The sequence below is a fragment of the Homalodisca vitripennis genome, chromosome 1 (assembly GCF_021130785.1).
Source record: "Homalodisca vitripennis isolate AUS2020 chromosome 1, UT_GWSS_2.1, whole genome shotgun sequence".
Classification (NCBI taxonomy): domain Eukaryota; kingdom Metazoa; phylum Arthropoda; class Insecta; order Hemiptera; family Cicadellidae; genus Homalodisca; species Homalodisca vitripennis.
This window is the reverse complement of record NC_060207.1, coordinates 63651639-63679461: the sequence shown is the minus strand read 5'-3', so window position 1 is coordinate 63679461 and position 27823 is coordinate 63651639. Positions and strand designations below refer to the sequence as shown.

At 36.3% G+C, this 27823-nt stretch overlaps 1 protein-coding gene across 3 annotated transcripts in view; it reads left to right on the top strand.

Annotated features, from left to right (window-relative positions):
• The window catches only part of LOC124363144 (puratrophin-1-like), a 520999-nt gene that overhangs the window by 153265 nt on the left and 339911 nt on the right, over positions 1-27823 (top strand). For all 3 annotated transcript variants that reach the window (XM_046818294.1, XM_046818288.1, XM_046818302.1), the window contains exon 2: positions 19918-20625. In XM_046818294.1, coding sequence (XP_046674250.1) covers positions 19918-20625 — 708 coding nt within the window. The remainder of the gene's footprint in view (positions 1-19917; positions 20626-27823) is intronic.

Below are 27823 nucleotides of genomic sequence, written 5' to 3'. Positions count from 1 at the left end.
ATATAACCTAAACGTGTATTAGTGTCATGACATATGAAATTTAACCGTCTAAAAGGCCGATTCCCCTTGTATATTACGACATATGTCGTCCACCATTACTTTATCACGTTTATCCATCTTTAATGTGCAATAGGCGTATTTCATGGGATTAATTTTAAAGTAACAGATCCATGTTACAGATTGGTTAAACTTTAGTAGAATTGCAGTAGATATTATTACGAAAATCCCCATCACTCTGTGCTTATTAGTTCCTGATAGCACATTTGATTAGATTCATTAATCTCATCATTTTCCTGTCAACAACATAAATCTGTTAACGTTTAGAATAATGGGCGAATATTCCAATGACGATAATGAGTACAATACACTTATCGAAAGTGTTCTGTAGACTGACAATATTTACCTTTAGCACGCATATCTTTCCATTGACGAACAATCCGAGTGACTCAAACGGTTGGAGTCACTATACACACTTTCTAGATGTGATAGCTCTGTTATGGCTCAATCAGTTCAGAGAATAACTTTGATAGCACCGTGGGCTTTCCATGCACTTCTTTACACCAGCTACGCTTCTGTGTTACAGTATTATCAGTATCAGATAGGGGCGGAGCTATCTTATCGCCTGCAGCACACTCTGATAGGTCCATCATGAGGTCAAAACTTTGCAAAAGTCAACTCAATCAATAGCATTCGACGATTGACCATTGTCAGATTATCTCTACGACATTATGCTCAATGCCGGAGATACGATCAGGCCTTGTGTTCGGCGACCACCTCGTGATTATACGGTAATACCCTTCATTACGCGCCCACCCAGATCCACTGATAACGCGCTTGATTCAATAACCGCAATCAAAATAAGTTTTCGATGACCGTGAACCTAATGCGGCGCCTTTCACCCGGGCCAGGACCCGCTTCATAGATCACTCGGATTGGGAAACCTGCACACGATTCGGAATCAGTTCTAATTCTTATCACTGCCCTTGTTTTATTTTGAGAAAACTAATAATTTGGGTCCAATATTTTATTTGTTTCGAAATCACATTTCAGCCCCGTATTTATTACAAGCACTAATTTGGCGTTCTAGCCTAAGGCCTAAACCAATAGAAATCCGTTTCCTGTTGGAATCATTACTTTTAGCATATTAAACTCGTTACCGCCTTTTAATACATTATTTCTGTATATAGAAAAAAATAGAAAAAGTTTGTTTAATCACTCGATAAGGAGTTGTAGGTATTTCGAGCGGAATTTAGGATTGTGTTAAAATCAAACTCAACAATGGTTAAACATAAGGACATGAATTTCATACAGTATGTACGTGTATATATATATATATATATATATAAAGATCTCTGGATGAAATGATGTTTTTCATTACAGGCAAGAGCCATAGAAACAGGTCGAATTTTATAGGCTTCTTTTTTTAATCGGTTTAAAACTGTCCATTCAAAAAAATCTACCTCCCTCAACAACCATTTGAGTAAAAACCTTTAAATTTCTTTTAATATTGCACTAACATTGTAATTTGCATTAGCCATAAATATTTTTTATTTACTGCCTAAAGCTCTACTTTATGTTTTGACTATAAAACATTTAATATTTTTACTTTCAGCAGTTTTTATTTGGATTTTTTTTACAAATGTACCCAAAATACCTATTGTAAAAGTCCAGAAATATTCGTGGAGGAGTGACAAATGTTTTCCCAATTTTTTTCTTTTTGTTTTTAGAGAAGTTATCCAGAAGAGTTAACACTAAAAAAATAAATCAATAGCTTTAAAAAATACTCAAATGCAACACATTAACTTGACTAAGGTATTTACTTGTTTTTACCAGAAAATGTTATGTCCTGCTAAAATCCATTGATTCTAAGGCATTTGGATACAAACCTATGGTTAAATTGTATTATGATAAGCTGTTTTGTCTTTTTTAATAAGCATTATTGTATTAGTTAGAGTTGAGAGTAGTCTTATTGAGTTTGTGTTGTTGTTTTGGTTACTTGTTAGCGTACTTTTGTCACTAAAACTTTTCGATGTTATTTTTTAATTGGTTATTTAATGGGGTTTTCATTGTTTATTTCTTATAAATTCTACTTTCACATAAATTTGTTTATTTTTGTATAAACTTATGGAATATCGATAAAATACCATTACAGATAGATTTAGTTATTCGTGCAGAGTAAAATTTGACACAACATGCGATTGTTGCCCAGAAGCTGCCAGCACCAGGTAACCTTCGACTGGCCATGAGTTCTGCTCACACGCATACCCTGAAGCTTGAGTTTTGAAAATTACAGGATACCGCAAGGCTCTCAGGTGGTAACAAAATTTGAAATGGTAGTTACCATACAAGTTTTGGATATATGATTGTAAAACCCTATGCTAATTAATTCGGAAGTTATCGTGTCTATTTTACGGTTAAGGGCAAAACTGTCTTGATTAGTAAGTAATAGTTTTGACTAACGTATATAGTTAAAACTAGTTTTACATACATACATACATTTAAGTCATTATCAGTTATAACCAATAAATATACAGTTAAAACTACTTGTGACCAATACATATTATTGTCAACACTAGCTATCATGCGGTATATACTATAAATATATTTTAAATTATATTAATTTTTTTCTCTGAAATGAATGTATTCTTTTCTTCCCCACCTACTCCTATCAAGCTCATTTGATCTAATTACCTTCCATCTCACTCCTTGTCATTTTTTGATAGGGAAAGCAAAATAATGCAAATTAGTACAGTTCAAATTCAAAGGAACCATCATTTGTATTCTAATTATAACTCTCATATTATTTTATTGCATTATTTCATACTTAAGCAAGAAAAATTTACTACAAAGTCTTAAAGAAATAGTTTAAAACGTTTTGGTTATAACGTAAAAAGATTGATGGTACTGTGATTTATATTCGTTTTTCAATAATGTTGTTATAGGGTTATATGTTATATCAAAGCTTTATATGTTGTATAAATGTTTCGTTTTCAGGATTTGTAGACACTGATTGTAGTAGTCCCAAACTGTGTTTTTTTATATAAAATTTGAAGAATTTTCTTGTAGTTTTCATACAGCCTCAACTAAGGAGAAGAAAATTTCGTACTGAACTACAGTTACAGCAAATTTACTTTGAACAGGGCAAGGTTATTTTCATTCCAGACGTAAAACTAAATGTGATTGGAATAATTTCCATTATTGGAGGAAGTGGCTTGCGGTAAACGCTTTGCCAATTAAATTTCGTGGTGAGCTAATTAAAACAAATATGAATACGTTTTAAGTTCAAAACCATAAACATTACAACAAATACATTTACAGTGTCATTTACTCTTACATATTTAGTACACTAGTAGACACAGAGTTCGACATAAGTTTGTACATAGAGTACAAATATTCCACAAAAATGTTTATAAACTCTTCAGCCTCAAACATATTACATATAATTATTTTATGCGCATTTTGTATAATAAAATATATATTCAATCCAAGAATGTTTTAATTATTTTTATTAGTAAACATTTTTATTTGTGTACCTAAAGAAGAATGCTGTTAAAACACAATAATGAAATTTACAAGCCGCTTCTTTCACCTAATTCGCTACATTTTAAAATGTGGTTTCGTAAATTAATTACAGTTTAATATATTAGTAGAAGGAGAACATCATTAGTAGAAACTAACGTAAAAATAAAAATAAAATGCAATATATCAAACAAGACAAGTACCAAGAGAAAAGGGTTGCACGTTTTTTGTTACCGAACATTGTTATGGTTTATTATGAATGGGTCTGTTCCTCGATGCCACGATCTAGTTTCTTTTAATTAGTGTGTGTTAGGGTGTAGTGTAACCTTACGTAAGCAAGGTAGGAATTTTTATGCGCGCAGATATTTAATATATTTTTATTTAAACAAACGTTTTCTGAACACGAAACTCTAAATCTCTAAAAAGCGTGGTTGCATGGACAGTATATTTTGTAGGCAATTCATGTCAAATTACAGGTTAATTACGCTCGTCAAATGGGCCTGATAATTTAGGAACATTATGTCACAACCCACACCGAGGTGCTGCCTATTAAAACTAGACATTTCGTAGGCGTTCTAGGTGGCTTGGAGAACATCTGTTTTCCATCTCCCGACACCGAAAACCATTAAGCGTGATGTAATTTTATCACTCCATCTGTAATCTCTAGCCGGACACTGATCAAGTAACAAAACGTTGAAAATCTCTTCCATTCATTAAGTTTTAGAACGGCCTCTCCATTAATGCACGCGGTAGGCTGACACGTGTTCATTACTCTGGGACTTATTTGACACTGGACCGGCTAGCTTCTAGTACGTGGTGTTTACAGCTGTTAAATCATAATGGGCTTTCTTATTAAAATATTTGGAGGTGCAGTTTCGTGGCCGGCACGCCGCTCTACAAGGTTAGGTAACATTAATAAACGACTTCGTTGGTAATACCTTTTCCCATATGGCTGGTTGAAACGTAATTAAGATAGTGTAATGAAGTTTTGTGAAATATCATTCCGATAAATTTCCTGTTTCAAGCTGTAATTTTGTGTCGCAACCGAAGCGTGCTTCGAATTAAAATGTTTAACAGGTGTAGATTAGGAAAATTAGTTTCCAAATTCGAATAACTCCCTTATAATATGATGCACTATAGGAGGTTAAAAGTAAAATTTAAATGCTACTACTTAGACCTATTACAATATGTATGTTCGTACACAATGTTGAAGAACAGCTGTTTAACTCATTTGGAGCATGAAACATTTGTATAGGTCTGTCAGGATAGGTATGTCAGAATACGCTAGCTGAGATATGTTGACGAAGTCAAACATACACAATCCATATCATGTCCCCACCAAAGCAGAGGCTGGATACCCTAAAGAAATTTGTAGAAATCCTGTAATTTGCTCCAACCATTATTTTAACTAACCACAAATGACGTAGATTTCCACCCCGCCGCGATATAAACACATGTTTAGAATTATGCACGATAATGATACGAATAAAGATTCAAATATTAATTAGCAATTTCTATTCAGTTGATATCAAAACTATTTTTGTATTAAATATAATTATATGTATTTATATGTACAGTACATAGTAATGTATTAAAATTGAATTGAAATATTATTACATTTTAAATAGCTTGTTATAACTTAATACATTTTTACTAATTTAAAATTAAATGTTTGGTAACAGTGTTTTACTATAAGAAAGACAAATACTTGCAATTATAATTAAAAGAGTGTATTGACAAGTATTAACATTATATCCCCAGAGTTGGTTGGGGGTTTTAAAATCGGTTGTTTTACATAAGTAATTTATCATCAACCTCTAAAGGGAACAATATTAAGTTGTTTGAAATTTAAAGGAAAGGAAAATGCCTCAAAATCTTAATATTCATAAATTGATTGAAATATATACAAAATTACTTCTTCACCAATCTAAAACAGTTTTAATATTTTTTAAATACTTTTATTGGACTAGAGTTTTTGACAATCACATATTTATGAACAGAGGATTTTCAACTTGATACCGTGACCAAAGTAAGTCACTGTTTACCTGAAGCTAATACTACATCAATATCGCAGTAAGTCACGGTGAGGCTATCGCGTCTTGTGTGGCATGTGTCGAGCTACGTGCTGCACTTTACCCGCCCGAAGCCCGGTCCGTGGTTGAATAATCGATTATGGAACTATCGATTATCGATTGTGAAGGGAGTACGCGACCACCACGAGCGGCCAATAATCGTTAACCTTGTGTCTATTGTTGACTTGGGAATCGCGACTAATTGAATAGGTGGGCTTGTAGCTGACGTTGATCAATTGTGTGAGTTTAAGTAGGATATCCATCTCAGTTTTACAAATTATTTAGAAAACTTTCGAATATAAGTCATATTTTGCATTCCATTCTGTTATGAGGATGTTTGATTTATACAACTTGTAATGTTGTTTACGTTAATTTATAATATATTTTAATTGTCGTACAAGTTACGCAATGGACCATTAAAACACGAGGAAAATGTAAAAAGTAAATTGCCGAGCTTTTGTAGAGTCAAATTTACTCTTTTGCATAAGCGTATTTTCAGATCTCTTAACATAAACACTACCCTTTTTACTTATTCATTATATAATAGTTTAGATCATAAAAACAAGTTACTTTTTTAATTGCAGTTCTACCATTACCTCCCCCCCCTCTCCCAATAAACACCATTTGACGTCAGCATAAAAATATACAACTTTCTCGTTTCAAGAATACGAGTAATTATTATACGAGTATTATTATAATTATTTATTGAGCATCGGAATGAAGTGTTATGTAGTAAAGCTTTTATGTTCGGTCATCGTATATGAAAGTGTACGACGGTTTTATTTGTGGAGTCACGGTTAAATGTAGCTCCGTTCTTGCAATACAAGAATAACTGTCAAATAATGGAGCCGTAAAGTTTAGATCCGATTTGGTAGTCATTGCAGTATACGAGTATAACAGATCAAAAAATACAAAAGTGTCATCTTCGTGACCAGCGCGATAAACAAGCTGCATAATGATCAGAGATGTAGACAAAAGTCTACATTATGCAGGTTAACCAGGAGGTGTCTGTTTTGTGCCTTCAAAAGCACGATATTCTGACCGATTAATGTTTCAGACCACTACCTAAATTTTCGTAGTCCATACAGTAAATCCATACAGTAAATATTCTGCTATCATTAATGCTATTAATTGATAGTCATATTTTCGAAAAGACTTTCATTCCTTGTTGATAAAGGTACTATGCAGGGGACGGACGTTACACTCATTCATCTCCCCATTCACTCATACAAACGAGTTGGGTTCGTATTCAATGAAAGGGGGTTTTAAATGCCACTATCATTGTCAGGAATGCAACAGTGTAGTAGAAAAATTGTCAATAACATAACCGAATAAGATGGGGTCGTCATTAGTAACTTTAGAAACTAAGTATATCTCTATTGTGGTTGCATTCGTAGAATCCTTAAGGGCGCAAAGACGTCTTCGGTCAATCCATCGTAGCTTACAGGATCATCCCTCCATCATGTCCATATTATATTTCAGGATCATCATCATCCACTTACCTGTTGGTTTTATTTTTACTATTTTCTTTCACATAGTCATTGTTATTTATTTATTTATTTATTTTATTTTATTTATTTTGTCTTCCAACGGCTTAGCCAATTTACAATCAGTATAGTTAAATACAGGACATTATACCATATATAGTAAGCAAAGTAGCACAATGTTGAGACGGTGTACAAGAGATATACAAGAAATATTAAATTGTACAATTGCAAAAACAAAACAAAATATTTTCTAAATAATGGAGACAACAACGTGAAGAGTACAATGGCAAAGATTAAGACAAGATGCTGACTTAACGACTAATAAATGCCGACTAGTCAAAACGTGAACAATAATGCTAGAAGTAACAACAAAACAACGGTGCCAACAGAAAGCAAACAACAATCAATAAACACAACAATAAACTGCAATAACAACAAGCTAATAAAAATATGCAAAAATGAATAATGTGTGGTTTAAAGCGATAAACAATGACACAAACAAGAGATAAACTATGACACTAGCGATAACAACAAAGAATAATCAGTAACAATAGCCTGCTAAACAATACTAGGCATGAAATGTAACAAGTTTTAATTAATACGGAAGCAACCTTGATCAGGCCATGCATAACAAAACCACTTGCACTGGTTGTAGTGGCCCTTTAAAGGCACCACTCAAGAGCACATCACTGCACAAGCCAAAGGTGGTCACGTGTCACGATTGGAGGCTTCGAAACAGCTGATCTGAATGACGAGGGCGGGGTATGGAAGAAGTCTAGGTGATCAGGAAGTGTGTTGCCCAGGCGCTGGACTCGAAACAGTGAGCTATTGGCTGCATATAAGGTATTAGTTGAGGTTTTCGCAAAAAGTGCCCTTGACCTCGTGCCAGAAGGTACCCTGAAGTTTATTCTTTCCAGCAAATCAGGGCAGTCCAACTCTCCTCTGACCAGCTTGTATAGAAGAAATGTAAGTCCTGACTGACACGCCTTGATTCCATGGAGGGTAGGTTTAGGAGCCGTGAGACTTCTTGCACAGGAACATCCAGATATCGGAATCCTAGTCTAACACCAACCAACCTCAGGAAAACGTCTTTGGATCTTCTCTATGTTGTCTTTTAGATACTGCTGGTGAGGAGACCAAACAACACTGTTGTATTCTAAGTGCGGTCTCAACCAGGCAGCAGTACAAGAGTTTGAGAACGTTTAGATCAGTAAATGACTTAGAAGCTCGGAAGAGGAAGCCAAGGACTTGAAGAGCGCTATTGCATATATGTTGGACATGGGGCTCCCAGCTTAGGGAAGAAGTAAAGAACACTCCAAGATCCCTCACCTCCGATGTTCTGGATAGTGGCACACCTCTGACAGAGTAATCATGCAATATAGGGTTTGAAATGCGATAAAATGAGATGCAAAACACATTTGCTCAGATTCAGCGACATTTTTGTTAAGACTACACCAGCGATCGACCTGTTAATGTCATCTTGAAGTTGAGCACACGTCCAAGGCGGAAGATATAACGGAGTACAGCTTCAGGTCGTCCGCAAACAACAAGTGTTTGCAAGTCAGGGAAGAAACCACATCATTTATATACAAATTGAATAGGATGGGCCCGAGATGGGAACCTTGTGGGACACACCGCTTGTTACATTGAACTCCTTGGAAAGGACGTTGTTATATTTCACTACCAGCTTCGGTTATGTAGGTAGCTTTTAAGCCACTGGAGGAAGGGTCCCGAAAATCCCGATGCCCCCAATTTATTTAACAAATTTTTCATGGCACACTCTATCGAAGGGTTTAGAGAAAATCCATTTCTATGGTGTCAATCTGCTTCCTTCGTTCAAATGCTTCGATGATATGGCTTTGAAAGAGAACGAGATTGGTGGAGGTAGACCTATTTGAGATAAAGCCATGTTGACTAATAGTCAATTTGCTGCTGATCATGAATATGATTCTTGCTCAGAAACAATCTTCTCGAAGATTTTGGCTAGTATTGGTAAAATGGTAATGGGCCTGTAATTCTTTATTATCATTTACTGAGGCCTTTCTTGTGTATTGGGAACCACATGGCCAATTTTGAAGATATCCGGGGAATACTCCTTCTGATAGTGATCTGTTGAAGAGTGGTGGTTAAGGGACGGGCGATGACATCAGCACAGTGCTTAATTACTGTCGGTGGGATTGAGTCGGGGCCCGGACCTTTTTTAGTGTCAAGATTCTTGAGTGTCTTCAAAACCTCCGATGGACTTATGCGGCAGGTAGAAAATTGGTGAATAGATGAGCTGGAGATTCGATTGGACTGCAATGGGTCATTGGCCGGATTGAAGACTGAGGCAAAATAAGTCAGCAAAACATGTTCGCTAAAATCTCTTTCAGAGCTTGATGAGATGTCGTCAAAACGCATGGTAGTGGGGGTTTGCATTGTTATTATTTAACGATTTCATATAGCTCCAGAAGAATTTTGGGTTATCAGTTATTGAAGTTTGAACTGTATTCATGTACCGGTTGAAACAAGTGTTGGACAATTGACTTGCACTGTGCTCTTACTGCAGCGAATTGGTTATAACTAAGCTGGGAAAGGGTCGATTTGTAGCGTCTGTGGAGAGATTTTTTTCAAAATTGTAAGGCGGATCAACTCCTTAGAAAACCATTTAGGGAAGGCTGACAATCCCATCTTCGTCCTCGGAGAGAATTGAAGTACACTCTTCTTGATTGTGTTAACAAATACGTTGAATGCATTCATTGACATCTCCCCGAGCAAACCGAGTCAGCAAGGTCAAGAGCCTGTAGGTCCTGGAGTACGCTAGCATAGTCACAAAGCTTGACGTTGGCCTGATAAGTTACATTTTTTTGGACATTAAATGGTCCAGATATAGTCATAGACAGTGCATGGATGGTGAATATCCTCTGGAAGCAGCGGATCGGGTCATGAGAGACTGTTATGTTTTGAGAAAGAGGAGAAATCATAAGTCAAGGATTACACCTCTAAAATTGGGAATCTTATTGACCTTGAGTAAGGCCAAACAAGGTTGCCATATTTTGAAGAACTTGAAAAAGAGCCGTCACGCGATGCGCACATCGAGGTCCAGTCAGCATTCGGCAGATTGAAGTCTCCTAGAAGCAAGATGTCTTGAAAACCCATTAAAGTTGACAATGTCTTCGAGAGAGAGTCGGAAAAATCAGTATAACATGCTGTAGGTTTATTCGGAGGAATATAGGACGCCACCAAGAAGCATTTTTCTTGCCGTTGGATAGGAGAGACAGATAGAGACAAAAAATAGCCTCTGATGGGGGTGCAAACAGGGACTTCAGCACATTTGATGTTGTTAGATATGGCGATTAGCACTCCACCACCACTCTTCTTATTAGTAGTGTCGAGCGCTCTGTCGCTCCTAAAAAAACTTGGTAGCAGGATAGGCCGAGTTCACTGGTTGCGATGCTAGGTAGAAGGTTTGTTTCTGTAAGGACTATTATATCATGTATGGCAAGTGGTTAGTGATTGACGAATTTCAGCTAGTTTAGTCCTAATTCCATTTATGTTTTGATAATAAATATTCAGTTGTGCTAACCCGTTGGAAGGAATTTAGTTTTTTGGGCTTATTTACAATTTTTGGAGTTCCATTGACGTATTTTATGGTGAGATCAGATTCGCCGTTATGCATGTTTCTAAATATTAAAAACCAATAAACAATAAAAACCACTGTCTAGATATTTCTCCTGGTCATTACAGTTTTGTTACTCCTTGATAATTTATTATTACTGCGTTGATGAACTTAAAATGAGCCGCTGTGATATTTGCTGATCCAAAGTCAGTGCGAGTGTCTGAATTATTTGAGTGATATATGTCTCGGAGAGGGAATAAGTATTGAATTTAAGAACTTTGTTGATAATTGCGTTACAATGTTAATGGCGGGTATAATGCAACAAAAAACATTATTGCTTTATTCATTGTTATTTTTGTATTGGTGGCTACTAAAATATATTTAAACGCAGAATTTATCTCTTTTTTATGTTTTTTAATAATTGTAATAATTACATTTCTGTAAAAATATTCATATCACACAAGTTGTTGGAACTGAATTCTGTTTAATTATTCTTTATCTTCGCCAAAATATAATATGTATCACAATACAAGTTCCTAAATTTAATTGGTAATTATCTCGACAGCGCACATGCTGAAAGCTATCATCTTATCGCCGTGGCTCCACTGGAGCGTGCAAGCTCGTCCATTGTTCACGGAACAGAGTAACTGAGAAATCAGCTGTTAGTCTGTAGATGGCCCAGCTGTTCCATACACCCGGAGGTATCACTGTCGTGATTGAGATAGCTGTAGCTAATGTGGAGCCCAGAGGATTGGTGTGTAAACAATGAGGGGCCTGCGCAGGTGGTGTCGGGGCCCCGAGCTTCCAGATAATTCAATAAAGCAGGGCCGTGCCTCCATGAGGGGAGGGGGTGTCTCGGTCCGTTGAAGCGAGAGGTATTTAGGTTTCCATTTTTTATCACTTTTGCCGGAGTGATAGGATACATGTAATTTTCCTAGTCTTGATTTGAAGATTGAGCTTAGAAAGTATTTCGAACAGCTATTATTTTAGTATTACAGTAATTTAATTTAAGTATGCTCACCTATTAATTGTTTAAAAGTGTAATCAAACGATTCATAAAGTATTTTAAAACTGTTTTGAGTTAATCAAGTGTTTTTGTGTGATTAATATTTGTGTAGAGGACATTGAACAATGTTCCAAAATATAATGAAGGCTTTATTCTAATGTAAATATATTTAATTTCCAAATGCAAGTATAAGCAGAAATGTAATTTATTAATTTGAATCTGTTATGACATTTTTTGTACTCTATAATATTTGTGAACAATGTTGAAGTTTATGTGGCTTATTGTTTAAATTGGTTTGTCTACACATTATAAATAACAACCAAGTTTGTAGAACTGGAAGCTGCAGTTCTAATTTTTATTATTTATTCACTAGTTTGACAAGAATGTGAATCATTTCTAGTTTCCTGATCAAATTAGTGCAGCTAGCGTATTGGCTCTCGGGGTATTTTCACCCATGACGTCACTAGAGGGAGCAGCAGCACCAGGGTGCAGGGTCGTGCGGCCGACCAGTCAGCTGATCGCTATGCTTTCTTCTAATCCAATAATCCGTTCGTGATTGGAGAGTGTTTACCGATGACCCATTGTAACGGCGTGCAAGTCAGCGCACTGCGCCACGCCGCGCAGCCCCGCGCCTGGGTTCGCGCCGATCTGACATCCGAAAGTGCCTGCGCCTAATGACTGGGTTAATTACGATATTAACGACTCTTCATGTCGGCTCCCAACTCCCGACCGTCATGTCTCCATTAGGAGGTGTAGTCACCGTGACGAGTGAAGAGAAGCGGTTCCCGACGTGTCACCGTTACCGCCTTTACGGGTATCGATTTGCAGCTGTTTCTGTCGCTGAGCTGCGCCGCGCTAGCGTGTTGTAATGGCGAGACCCGCTGATTTGACACTTTAACGACGAACATATTAATTGCGGTAAAATATCACTTGGAACGCTACGCCTCAATTATTTGTCGTTACTAACATAAAAATATTTTGGCACTACAGGGATTTATAACTTAGCTCGTCAACATACTTGTACAATCTTATATCGCGATACACGACAACTAAAACCATTTCTAAAACATTACCCTTCTGTGTTTTAATTTTACTCAAAAACAACGCTTCAAAAACAAATTTTCAATCCATTGTGTTGGTAACAATTTAAAAAAATGTAAAATGTAGTTTCAAATTAATGTTTGTAATATATATATATATATATATATATATATATATATATATATATATGTTATTTTTACTTATTTTTGTTCAATAAAAGACTTTACGAAACATAGTAAACATGTTGTTTGGCCATTTACTCGATTCAGAAACTTCTTAAAAGTCGAGGGTGGCCCATCAAGCCCCCATGGTTTTTTTCATAATCATAATCCATATTTGAATAAGACTTCTTCGGTTTTTGTATTTTAAACACAATACAGTGTATGTAGATTTAGAAAGTTTATTCAGAATTATTACTATCCAAGAATATGTTTTTCAATAAGTTTATAAATAATATTATAACTTTTTGTTTGGACATTTTTCAAATTCTAAATTCAATAAAATTCCCTGGAGAGGTTTACTTTGACTTACATATCTATAACGATTTCAATAATTAAATTTCCATTTAAAATTAAAGCATGACCGTTTATTATTTTTAGGTGAAACGTTCTAAAGAGCTGCAGTTTTTAGCACTTTACTAAACACGCCAATAAAGTTTTGACATTTCGACGAAACTGTATGATTATGTGATTTTATTACCTGCACTTAATATTGATCTTTTGTTAAAAATATGTGTATATAAATAAAGTCATTATTCCTTAATTACACACGGTGCGGAAAGTTACTCAACACTATATTGTGTCAGAATATCTTAATCAAAATTTTAACCCAACTTAGTAAAACAATTTTGGAAATAAATACTTTCTTCTACGCTTTTAGTAAGTACTCTGTAAAAACAGAATACTGGACTGGCGAATATATTGTAAGAGAACACTTTCGTAGATGTTTTAAAAAATTATTTGATAAATAACTATTGCACTTACCACAGATATTACAACAGGTGCGTGATATGTATCACACCAATTTTGATCACCAAGAAAAACTCTCAACTTCCTCACCACCTATCGGCTTGTTTATTGTTTTGTAAATCACCAATGACAATATTCAGTTCAGTTTTCAAAACATATAATACACGTAATATTACACGATTAAATACCGTACACGATTGTTGCTGAAAACAGTATGAAATAATAATTGTTTAAAATTTACTGATATTAAGATTTACATTCTTGTAAAAACATATCAAACGCCAAAATGAAAAAATATATCTGTGACTGGATTACTTGCCGACAAAAGTATGATTAATATAGATAGGTTATTGGTTTTTACGTTTAAAACCACACACAAAGTGCTGTCGGGGTTTTTCTTATAGTAAGAAAACATCAATTTCTTAAACAAAATAAACATTAACAATTTTATTAGTGTAATTCTAAAACGTTAAGTCGTCACTTTACACCAGCCTCAACACTCCTACAATGGATAAGTCAGTCAGTTGTTCCCCAGCAGTTTCGTCACCGCCTGCCAAGGATTCTGGATCAAAGTCCTCGCGGAGAGCTGCAGATGAAGAATACGTAACCGCTGGTATTTTCACTAATGAAAGTGACCCCGGTCACGGTCACGGTTCGGCGCGTTCAGTTCAACCGAGGTCTGGACCGCGGTCTCTACCTCACGTCTGTTTACTTTGGGGTTCTTTACAACTCTCTCCGCTTTGTGCCGCACTCCGCCGATAGCTATCTAGAAACGAAGCAAATAGAAATGGCTTCGTGATTGATTGTCTTTATTTCACTGTAATGAGATGGATCTGTTTGGTGGTCCGAAATTTCTTTTCTACTTTTATTGCTATGATTGTTTGTTTTACATCGGGTCTTTAACAGATGTTAACGACAAGTATTACTAATTAGTTGAAAGATTCTAGACATGTTGTCGACGAGTTGTATCAGCAACTAGAATATGTAACAAGAATATGTTAATTACCGATAGCAGTCGTGTGATGACATGTTGCGAACAAATGTTACCGAGCATCTTTCATGTTAATAACCTTCCCCATTTCCATACCACACAGCACAAACAATACTCTCATTCAAAGCTACAGGCGTATCCATGCCATGTCAAATCAACGAGTATTTATCACCATTTACTTTAAACGTGTACAGTACAAACAAATGTATTGTCACCGTGGGTTATAGAATTATAAAATAGAAAATATATTAAAAAATCAGTTTTAAACATTTTATAATATACGTAAGACGACTTAACTTATTAAAACGACATGAATTTAAGCGTTGGAATTTAGGGATGTTTGAAGAGAATTGTTGCTCTATGACCGTTCAAGGCTTATAGACAGACGTATTGTTATAGACGTTTACACTAATGTACACAAAGAGCATGGAGTGGAAGGGACGGCTGCAAAGTAACTCGTCAACAAATTATGTTTTATTGGCAAGATATGTCTTCTGCCTGATTGGTTATTCTAGCAGATTTGAGTATTAATAGCAGCAATTAGTATCAATATTCACTACGGGTGAAGTGTGCTTATAGGCCTATGTTATATTTTGCCTAACATTGTAAAAAACATACAATGCAAGTCCTATCGATATATTTAATGTACTGTACTATTTTTGAACTACTCAAAATAACTTTTAAGGGCTATTAACGTTATTAGATAAAGATAATAAAGATATTAGTAATAATTCCTATTTAATTTAGCATAGATAAAAGATTAATTTAATGGCTCTCATGCAAATTTAGGGGCGAAAAAATCACAGAATTTTGGTCTAAAGCGCCGTGGCGTTCCAAAATAAATGCCAGAGGGGCAGAAGATGCTCCCAGAATCACTTTGACACGATGACCCACAGGTCACTCTGTGGTCCTGCCACTTTCTACCGGCCACCGCATGACCTTGAAGAAGATTTGATGTCAAACAAGATATGTTCGGTACATCAACTTTCAAACATTTCCTTCTGTGGGTGGCACAATCTGTAAATCAATGTCAAGGTTATGTACATTTCCCCATTTATTCGTGTCCTCGATTGATGTTGACCGGGTAACGATTATCTGAATAAATGTGACTTTCAAATCTTAATTTTTGAATTTCCTTCATAATTACATCTTCTTAACTAATGATTACGTTAATTTAAGGCACCAGGTTAAATCAAAACGATATGTGTCAAAGTAATTTTGCAATAATTAGTATCCCAGAATTTGCATTTGAAGGTATACATTATCGTTTCCCAAAATCTGTTTCTTTATCCACTAAACAACATAACAATGATTTTAAAGTTGGAAACTGATTGTACATAGTCAAGTATATATCTATTAGGACATTATTTAAGTCATAATACATTAGTCAAAGGCAACTTTTTTACTCCGTACTTCGACAAGATAACAGGCCACATTTAGAATGTTTCTCATATATTTCCTGTAATAATATAAATAAATTTTCATCTGTATTACATCAGTGATGGCGAAGACAAAACGAACAGGGTTCTCCTCTTAATGTGGTGCAATCGATGTTCAGTTGGGGGACAGTCATAGCTCTGATAAATTTTCTGAAGACAGAAAAATACTTTTTTTTATCATTCCCCAAGGAGTTGTAGGCACTTAAAGTATAATTGATTATATAGAAGTTAAACAGGTTAAAGGGAAGTGCATAAGTGTTACAAACTGTATGTGTATAAAAAGATAACTGGAAGGATTGCTGCTTTACTTTTTAAGGAACTTAATTTTCTTATATGGTGTTTAATTGAAAAAGCATGTCATATTCTTAAATTATATTTAATAAAAAATAACACGTCTTTGTCGTAAATTTGGAATATCCCACTTCAGGAAGCTACAACAGTTCACATTAGCTAAGTAATGAAAAATTCTCATTTTTCTTAAGCCATTTTGATTTAGGCCTGACAGTAAAAATATCTTTAGGAGTGGTTTAACTGTGTGTGGGCAGTTATCTTAAATTACTGGGAATAAAAAAAATAACCTAACAAAGAACCAATTGTATTATCTTAATGTAAGCAGGAGGGTTTTATGGGTCTTATAAGAAATAAATATATGGAAATATATCTGCTGACAAATATTCAACTGATGATCTGCGTATCTGCCGATAAACGAAACCGTCAAGTCGTGGATCGATTATTGTTGGTCCATTGGCCCAATTTATACAAGATACCTTTTTTTCACTAGGACATGATTAAGGTACATTTCCGCCACTATCAATGAGCCTAATTTGGATCACTATTGTTGAAACCGTAAGCTTTTGGAATTAATATGATCTGGGTGCACCCGATCTTTTTGCTAACTGACCTTAATACATGATCTGATTTCATAAATCCTGCAGCAGCTTTCACCCTTCATCTCCACCTCCACCCGGGACTAACTTCTCCTGGAAGCCTCCTCCGCTATATGAAATTCAGTGAGCCAACTCAAAGAACTTCCTTCTTTCAGCACTACTTTAGGGAGTTTTCAGTTATATATATATATATCTCAATCCGTTTGGAATATATCCAGGCGTATCAGGTCTTAATTTAAACCCTGGATATAAGTATATAAGACGAACTGTCTTAATTTACATGCATTCTTATCTGTAATGACTATTCGTTGTTAATTAATTGCTTGTAGGCAATTGTTTGATGAAGTTTAATTACGAATTTTGGACAAAGGTATTCTCAGAGTCATTATCAAAATTTAGATCCTACTGGCCTCAGAAAGGCAAGGTTGGATTAGACTCGTTCCAGCAGTTTGATAAGTTTTTCTATTGACAACCATTGCAGGTATGCAAGTCGAATCCTTCTTTCTCTTACACCCAATCCTATTTTATCTCATTTACTGATTGGCCTCACAAAATCTGTCCAATCCTTGATGAGGCACTGTGTCAAAAACGTGGCCGGGTTAAAAGTGAAGTTGCAAAGTTTCCACTGGAAGGGTTGATTGTGACAATGATCTGTTTAAGTAAAAGATTATTCGTATGTAACACTTTTTTCTAAAAACATTGTTTTCATTGCAGTCGAGTTTAAATATACGCATGGATGATGAACAGTTTATTGGTATATCAATTCTTCACTTCAATCACTTTACTGCGGGCCCAATTGGAGGGGCCTTCTATGGATTTTTAATAGTCAGTCTGCTGTTAATTAGCACAAAATCACATAAACTGTACATACTCGTGTTTTACTTATACCTTATTTATGCGGTATATAATAAAAAAGGAAAGGCAAATGTCTTTCGGAGATGTTTTTATTTGACGAATACTTAGTAATTTAAATATACCAACACGTTGCCTTGAGACACCGCGCCGTGAACGGTAAACCTTTCAGGTGATATCTGTCAGCCTCTTATTAGAGGTACAGCCGTAAATAACGTACCGTCTGGATACTGCTTCCTCATTTGACTTTAACAACTCCCACTGTTGAGTAACAATGCTGGTTCCGTGCTCTCTACTAAAGTCACCTTGCCCTTGAGAGGTTGAATGATCGAGTGAAGAAAGAGGATGTGCGTAATAACTGTCAGTTCTGTTGTTTAAGAGGCTCGTTACCGGACTGGGAGCAACTTCCATTTTGGTCACTCGGATCTTCTACGAGTTGTGACCAATTTGTTGCATCGTGATAGCTTATTGGGTTTTACACGAGATTATCCAGCGTATGTTTCATAATATCCTATTTAGTAACGGTAATATGTTTGGTAATTTAGAAAAACGATATGATGTAATGGTTATATAACGTAAAGAATATTGGTTTATTTTGAAAATTGAAAAGCGTTTTTTATGTATTTCTTTTGGTGAATCTAATTCTCAAATATTGATTTTGCGATTAAAATTTTCCCCTGGAGATATATAATTGATCATGAATAATTAAAGTTTATCATTGAGAGAGTCAGTCGCTGCAACGTCTAAAGCGACGGACTTAAGAGTCTCAGCTACATTTTTCACCATATCGTACTGTACACATTTCCATGTTTACTCGACTTGTAAGTACCACTCTTGATCGATAGTCTTTGGGGAATGGTCAGAGTGGATGAAAAGTAAACCCGTCTTTTCTTAAAACCATAAAGAACTAAGAATGAACTAAGATCAAAACTAAGATGGAAAGTACTTCCAAAATACTTATTTACTAGTCGCGAAACTTTTACTGTAGCGAAGAATCTTCCATCTACCTTGAACGCATAGAAAGGTCTTGCGGTCGGTTGAAAGTAAATTCATGTAGTCCATGTTGCAAGCAGGAAAAGAAAGTGCCAGGAGACTAGGAGGGTCGCATAGTGTTTTGAAGAAGCCACATAAATAGTCCCACTCTCACGATCGTTGTTACGTGAATAATTAGATAAAGCTTTTAGTGTAATACCTGATGACAGCACCCGACTAGGACCTTGAGTCGAGGCTCGAACGAGTCGGTGATGATGTAAAAGTGATTTCCGCTGATAATTTGATAGATAATTGTGAACCGCCCACTTTCACTTGTTGTAGAACATCAAGTTGAGTTTTTGGGAAAATAGATTTTTATTATTCGTAGCACGTCAGCTTTCTCCCGATCCCTTCGATAGTTTCGGATAGGTTAATGCCATCCTGTGCACTGCAGCCAGTAATCATTGTGTTGAAATTGCTATTCCGGGGGTTATTGGTAATTGACGGTCTCGTCAGAAACAAATATGTATCTTCTTGGTGACCACGACTCCGTGTTATACTTATTGCTCCACTTGATAAAGTCAAAGAGATTTTTTAATACACCGTGTGCTTAATTCTTCACGTCTGTAATGTCTGCTTTAAAAAGCCTTCATAAACTGGCGTAGACGCATAGTTTCATGTTTTACTGTTAATAAAGGAATGGCCAGGTAAAAACAATTTTGTAACTATGTACTGTATCGCTACAACTTAAGTAACGTGTATTTACTAATAGTCGCTGCTAAGCTGAATGAAATAAAACGTAGGATGAAGAATCGATTTGTACACGGACTCCCGGCATGGTTATCGAGGTAAAAGGTCCTTCTGGATTACTATAATATACCACAGTTGTTTATTCTACCATTAGGTAATTATGACATTATCATATAGCTTTGTTCCTATCTCAGCACGCATGCCCAGTCCGGCGTGGCGGAGCGATGTGGAATGTGCGTGCAGCAGTGCGTGGATGGATGCAGCCAGGATAGACATTAAGCTAATCATAGACTCTGGGGCGAGGCCTGAGGATCTCATGCGTCTGTGTGTTCCAGGTCACGCCGAGCGAGCGCAGCCAGCAGGACGCCAAACAGAGGCAGCAAGAGACCAGTTTCTCCGCCGAAGGAGCTTGGACAGCCGGACCCGAGTTCGCGGCCAAAACTCCAGATGAAGGACTGAACAAAATCGACGATTTCAATAGAATAGGCTCAAACAAATCCTTGAGCAGAAGCAAAAGAGTTAAAAGCTTCATACAGAAAAAGTGTAAGGACTTTTCTAACAGCTTTGGGAGCTCTCATGGCGATGAAACCCCGGAGCTCGGAGGAACGACGGTAGTACCGAGAAGTAAAAGCACGTCGAGAGCCAACTCCGAGCTTACGACCACATCTTGGTACGTCGCGAACGATTACCATTCGGACGAAGAAGTGTTCAGTCACGTGACCGTGGTTAAGGTTGGGGTGGAAGTGCGGGACACCCAGAACGTCACTACGGTCGCGATCGGTAAACAAGAGTTGGTTAAAGTCGACGAACCGGATTCAGTCGAAGTCAGCGATACTGTTGACTCCAGAAACGAGGGTGGGACGGATTTAGGTAAATCAGAAGAAACCTTAGCTGCTAGTGATTGTGACGATGAGACTTTCGTCCTTGCTCAAGACAATACAGAAGAGGAGATTGCTATCGCAGATAGTGACATTCCTAAAGAAAATCTCAACCAAAAAAGGACAAATAGTGAAGAGACCGTTGTTGCAGCACCCATTTTAGAGGTAGGTTCTGCTTAACAATTCACTGTAATTGCCTTGCAGCAATATAAAAATTTTGTTTTTATATTTATTTTACTATTATTATAGGTAAAATGGTTATTAAGGCTTTATTATTTTAAGATGTGGTGTTCTTCATGATTATCCTATCGGAGACACTTGTTTCACAGAATTCAATATTTCTCGGAAAAGGTTTCAGAAAAACTACTTATAACATCAGAAAATCTATATTCAGATCAAATAATTTATCTTCGCCTACGTTAAACTGACATATTAAAATACACTGATATCCTATCTTTAAGGACAATTGCACAGTATAGAAAAAACATTCACTTTCAAAAAAACTTACACAATCGGTGCAGTCAACATCGGGAGGTCAGATGGGTCCAAATAAAGGAGATGGTTCTGTAATTAATCATGCCGGAAATCTTGCCCGGAAACAATGGAATCAAAGCAGACGGTGATCACGTATCGATTATTACAATAGAGATATTATTTGCGAGACTTTCACTTTCGCATCGTCCTTTACGTAACAACTGCAGAGGACGAAGGGCCGTAGCGGACAGTAGCGACCCGCAGAGGTTGCTGATGTTTTGACCTTATCCCTTCACGGCACATATGCGTTAGCGTACAGCAGAGGGTGAAAGTACCCACCTACAATCATTGCTCGTGGAGTAGTAACACAGAAATCGCCTAATTTAGTAGTGCGCCGGCAATATCTTTCCACTTTATTCAATTGATTTCTCGACTCCACTTAATTGCCTTTTTGGAGCCGTTTGTTAGCCTAACTGACCTTTTACAGGCAAAACACCAAAATTGGTCGTAAACAAATCAGCCAGTAAATTGGAGTTTGATTCTGCGTGTTGGAAATAATCGGTCCGCTTGACTTTGGATCCGTTGAAAAGTCAAACTCGTGAACTTAGCCGAAAAGTTAATTTGGCACTAAATAACCTATAGTTGCGTAAAATGTCTCTTAAGAAGTTTTCTCTTTCGATAGTGGAAGACGACTACTTAGCTAACATGATGGTAACATTTACAGCCTCACTTGACCAGTACATATTTTACTAAAACCCAATTAAAGACGTAAAAATTAGAATGATACGAACGTACGTGTAACATAAAATCGATAAAAATCGTTAGTTAAAAAGTTATCCTTAAGGAACGTGTAATTCCAGTAGATTTATACGTTTGGAAATCCAGTGGGAAAGTGTAAAAGCACAATAGGATCGGTCGGCAGAGGTTAATGGAATCGAGAAGAGGGGAAAGATCGAGTCCACGGTGGTGTTGAATGGAGTGGAGTGATAATTACTCGCTAAAGAATGAAGACACCGCAGCGCCACGCTGCTCTGCACCGACGACCACTCCGTATATCTGGAGCCGGTCAGAGAGGTCTGGTCTAGGTCTAGGTTGGTTGCGAATTTATGGACCAGATTGGGTGAGACGAAGACGACCACTTAGCTAACATGACTAAACACTCTGGACAGTGCGTTGAACTCGGACTCTAGGCCGGTTTCTGGTCGTATATCTATGAGAAACAGCGGGACTTGGTGGAACAGCTAATAGGAAACGTTTAATTCTGTTATAGCCTATTTGTTATAATAACTCAGTCCTATCTTATTTTAATAGTAACCTGCCGTTATTGATTTTAACATAGCGTTAGGGACTGACCGCGCATAACACTTACAAGAGTGAAACCTTTATAATTTCCTCTTATGTGCTGGAAAAATGTGGAAACATTTCTATATTAGGTACACTATTAAAGCTGTAATAGCTAGGGTTAAGTTATCCTACATGTGTCACACTCAAAGTTAAACATTTGAAGTTCAATTTCTTTAATAAAAATAATAAGCAAACATAAACAAACAAAACCAATGCCTTTGCATAATACTTGTATTAATCCAAGTCCATTATTTAACTTTAGTAAATATTAACTTTTTGCTGAAACATCACCAAACTACCTGTTAAGTAGCGTAAGAAAATTTAATTTATAAATATAATAAACTCAGTGTTTTAATCATGACGTCAAAATATGCAATCTACGGATTCACGTGACGCAACGAACAGTACCTCTGTAGTAATAAAAATGACTCAATTACTCGTTTTAAATATATTAGGCCCTACAATAATTGATGTTACTCAATTAGATTTTACTGAAAAAGCATACTTATTTATGTAACTGGTTTGCCATAAATATATTTAAAATTAGGTATTTGGTATCGTTCAGCGTTTAATGGACTGGAAGTGATGATTGTGCGAATAAAATCGTAAAAGATCTTTATTGGATATTTTGCTTTTTAACAAAAACGGTTTAAATAAAACTCGTAGTGTATAGTTTATTAAGAGCGAACTAGTTAAAAGTCCGGACAACAAATTTATGTAAATAGTTTTAGAAGAACAACCTACTCTGCGAATTACCTACTTTTGTACTCGGGACATGGAATGTACGAGTACTGCAGTGACAAGATATCCAACAACAGGAAATTGAAATTCTCTTAACTAAGTGATTCACGGCAAACTTAAAGCCCTGGTCGGTAAACTATGTGAAGGAGTGTAAGTACTCCACAACACGCTATGTTGACCGCGGTGTAACCAGCGTACTGTCGATATCCACGTTACGTCACGGCACTTGCTTTATAGCACCTCTCGCACATATAGTTAATTAAGGGTTGGACATTACCGTTTGTCTTTCCTTCCTGAAGTGGCTGTCCGCTGCCTTACTTACATAACGAGTAAATGTATGAGCTTTTACTTGCAATATTACAGTGTAAGATTCAATAAAAACAGAACTTTACTTTATAATTTTAATTATTTAGCTTTTTTAAAAGTACTTCAAAAAGTGTTAGATGAGGATATTTTTGTAGTTTAAAGGTCTAAAAATAAAAAAATAAATTGGATTCACGATTATTGCTATTTATAAAACGTACTTACATTACTCATTTTAGCGTTTTTATGTAAAAGTAAAGTAAATAAGTTACTTTTAGTATATATATTAAATAAAAGAATGTATAGTACAATTTCATTGTACATGAAGAATTTTAGTACATCTGTTGTTTTTTTTTTAACAGAAGGACTTATTAATTTAAATTTTATAGCTAACCGACTTTTTAACTTCACACATTTGGAAACATATCATAAAGATTTCTTCTAAATCAACATGTAAAATAATATAGACTTTTTAAGCTGTGTTCACATTTTCCATAGAGTTACATCATTATTATTTTCTCTGTATTAAAGTTTTTAACTGGTAAGTTAATGTTTGAACGTAGAAAGTACAAATTACATTATGATTTTTGAAAATTTACCATTTATGCAGAAGTGGTTCAAAGCTTGGTTTGGCTTGTGACCATTTCGGATATTGAATCCTTTCGGTAGGATTATGAATGAAGTCAAGATGAAATGAGCATTCTACTGTTTTATGTAGGGTATAATTTTAATTAATGTGTTCGTTTCATAGCAGTCTTCCTTAGAGACGTCGGGAAAAGTCCCTTTCCCTAAACCCCTGCCGTCTATCTACCGACAATGGCGAATTTCGGTACTTTAGCATCGGCCGATGAGGAAGGAAAGTAAAAGTGAAATTCAATTTGGCAACACAATTCGCCATAACTGGTGCAAACGGCGATCGACGAGCGCGGCCTTCACGGCGTTCTTTGCTAACGATTTCTTTCACTTAGCGGGGGCGTTGCTAGCCACAATTCACGACACGGTGCGGCGTTCTGTTCAGGAACTCCCTCTGATAAATCAGCCGTTTCTTATAAATCAGCCGCAGTTCCTGATATATCAACGCTTTCACACACAATTCACCCATCGTGGGTCCCCGTAGTTTACAACCGATGATAACCGAGTGTCCCGACTTGACCCGGCTTTGTCCCACAAACCCGACTCGATACACCGGCAGGATGAGGATTTATCAGAGGAAAGCAGAAAGTAACGAGGTTCCGTTTGAGAATGAATCGCTATAATTATCGGATTGACGAAATAATTATCGAATTTTGCGGACTTACGCAACTCGTGCGGTCGGCCGATCACCGGTTGCAGATTATAGGGGTCCCGATAATCGATTTCCCTGCAGATGTTTGTAATTCTCCGAAAGAGCTTGCGTTCGGTAACGTTAATTAATTACGAAAAATCACAGTAATCGGAAGGAACCACCCGGATCACTGTAATTGGAAAAGATGTTGTTCAGAAATCACTGTGTTCCTAATACGTTTCCGTATTTGCAAAGTGTATAGCATGATGTAGACTGTTTTCGTTCGTGTCATGGAAAGATTAATTTTGCAGAACAACTATCGTGAGTAGTTTGTATACACTTTAAATCAATCACTCGTTTTACGTCCATACTAATACTTTTAGGGATTGACTCTAATAATTTAAGATAAAAAATAAGGCGGTAAATTAATAACTAATGCATTTCATATTCGAATAATTCATAGCTGAGTGTTAAGTAAGTAATGTTTGATCGTTAAATTTCTTTTCTTATTACTAATGTCTAACAGAGTACCTACAGAAAAAGTATAAAAACCAATTAAAAATATTTATCTATCAGTTAATAACTTCTCTGTAACAAATACAGAGTTTTAATAAATTGGTATTTTCAAACGATAATTTTTCTGTTATTAGTTACCAACAAATACCATTATATTACGTACATGAATTATTTTGAAAATTAGACAACAATTTTCTTCCATAAGTGCCATTTAATATTCACACTGCTACAATAAATACAGTTCTAATCAAATAACATGTTTTTCCAATCAAATAAGATTTTTGACCTTAAGCTAACTAACTACGACTTAGCAACGTCTTGACGCGTTGTTGACCGGAGGACTTTGATTGTTGTAATTACGCCGGGCGCGGAAGCCTAAAATCTAAGAGAGCCAGAGTTATTTGAGTGGCAAAATAAAACTGCTCTACGCGATTTTTCAGTAGATGTTTTTACACAAAATTATAGACTATATAGTGCGACTGTTCTTTGTCCAGCCTGTTACTCGATTTCATCCTCATATGATGGATGTTCAGTTTTATTGTATACTCACAACACCCATTATTGTTGGACCTAGTACAAAAATAAAAATAATATATACAAAAATAATACATTTTTGAATGCAAACAATTTTTGTACCTCAAACGGTCTTCGATCCCTAAGAACTAGCGAATTAAACACTGAAAAAGTTCAACCCTGAATTTCGTACTACAAGGCTGGGTTGGTCATTGGTCAAATTGGTACACCTTTCGTTCCAAAATGGCAACCTTTCAGACTACAAAAATTAACTTATGCGCTAATGCAATAAATAAACTGCTATTGTACAAATATAGGCAAAGTGGAATCGCATATTTCTAAAATAAACAATAGTAATATTTTAGTTGCCACAACATCTACCTACTTCCTCTCACATTGCTGAATGGACTATTTGAATTATGATGTTCTGGAAAGAAGTGACAAATGTTAGAAGGATCACTGTTATCTCAAATTAGTAGAAGTATCAATGTTACTTTACCACTAGTCTTCCCGTCGTAGCCCACAGAGTTGCTGATCTCTAGAAGCCTTGGAGGTTCCATTACCCTCATCCCTCGTTCCGACTTTTCCTCGTTTCCTCCTTACGCAACCCCAGACGTGAGGAAGTTATGACCATCGAAGGAAGCCATGTATCCATGCACCACTTTCCCTGTCCACGACCCTGCCTGCTCCTACGTCTCCAGCCGCTGACAGCCCGGCAGGTGGACGCCTTCCCCGCTCTCGCGGTCTTCCGCCTCGTTAATTAGATCAAGACACGCATTTACATGTGATTGGCCGTTTAGTGCAGAAGTGACACTAATGAGTGAGCTTTGTTCCGACTCGCTGCATTGTGGATTGTGTACCGAATGCCTTCTAGGGTTACATGTGTATCTCTCACATTTTTATGAGGACGTATTTAGTTATAGGTAGATTGCGCAACCTACAGTGGTTATATAGTAAACTTTTCACCCACCCATATCCTTCACGAATTCCTTGGATCAAACCAAACCTTAATGATCCGAAGTGATGAAGTGTCCCAAACCCACCATGTGACTCAAACATTGCACACTTGTAAAAAGTTAGGTCTTACTTAACCTCTTCATGCATGACGATGTCATTTGACACCACTAAATAAATAAATATATATAAAATGTAAGATGTACTCCAAACTGTCTCTATCTCATAATAGTTCACTAAAGGGTTTATAGGTACTAGCAAAAGCCACCCTACAGCACAATGGAAGCAACAGTTCATTTTCCCTCCATTTTTATTGAGTCCAGCATTGTTGTTATTAGTGAGAGGTTATTTTGGCAGTTTCATAATATTTTCCTGATTAATGAGGAATTTTTATCACTTAAGAAAAATTATTTTCTGCTTTTAGGTGTTATATACTAACATATTTACTAAATATATTTTTGAAATTGCTAATAATAATAAAAATAAGCCACAAACTATTGATGAGTGGCAAATGACGCCACCATGCAATAAGTGAAACTATCCCGATGCCCATTACTGATTGGTATAGTTTCACTTATTTTATTTTTTCTTCTTCGTAGGTGTAAGAAAACATGGATACTTCTGTCTTGGATGATAGTGATATTGCCGAATACTTGGAATTACATAGTGAGAATATTATTCCATCTGGGTCAGAGGGTGAGGAGTGCAGTTTATCAGGTGATGAACTATTTGAAGTTGATGTTGCCCAATAGAATATTTCAGAAGGTATTGAAATACCAGAAGATCTTCCTGAAACTTGCACAGATTTTCAAAATTTTTCAGTCAATACAGGAAAACTCAAGAAGTTATAAAGATCACTCGGCCTCATGCTATATCCGAGTACACCTTCATGGGAGGAGTTGACATGGCGGACGGAATGATAGCACATTACCCTCATGGCATCAAGTCTAAGAAGTGGTACCTTAGAGTATTTTTTCACCTCTTAAATGTGACCATAGTGAATGCCTGGTTGTGCTACACGAAATCGGTTGATGGAAAAATGGACTTGTTGTCTTTCAAATCATCTGTAGCCAACACCCTCATTGCGAAAGGGTTATGTGACACGAAGAAGATAGGAAGGCTCTCATCAATGTCTCCTAACAACACTCCAACTCTTAAGAAAAAAAGTAACCAGTAAAAATAATTCCGGAACTGAGATGCGACAAAGTTGACCACTGGCCATCGAAAGTCGAAACGCCAGGGAGCAGCGATGCT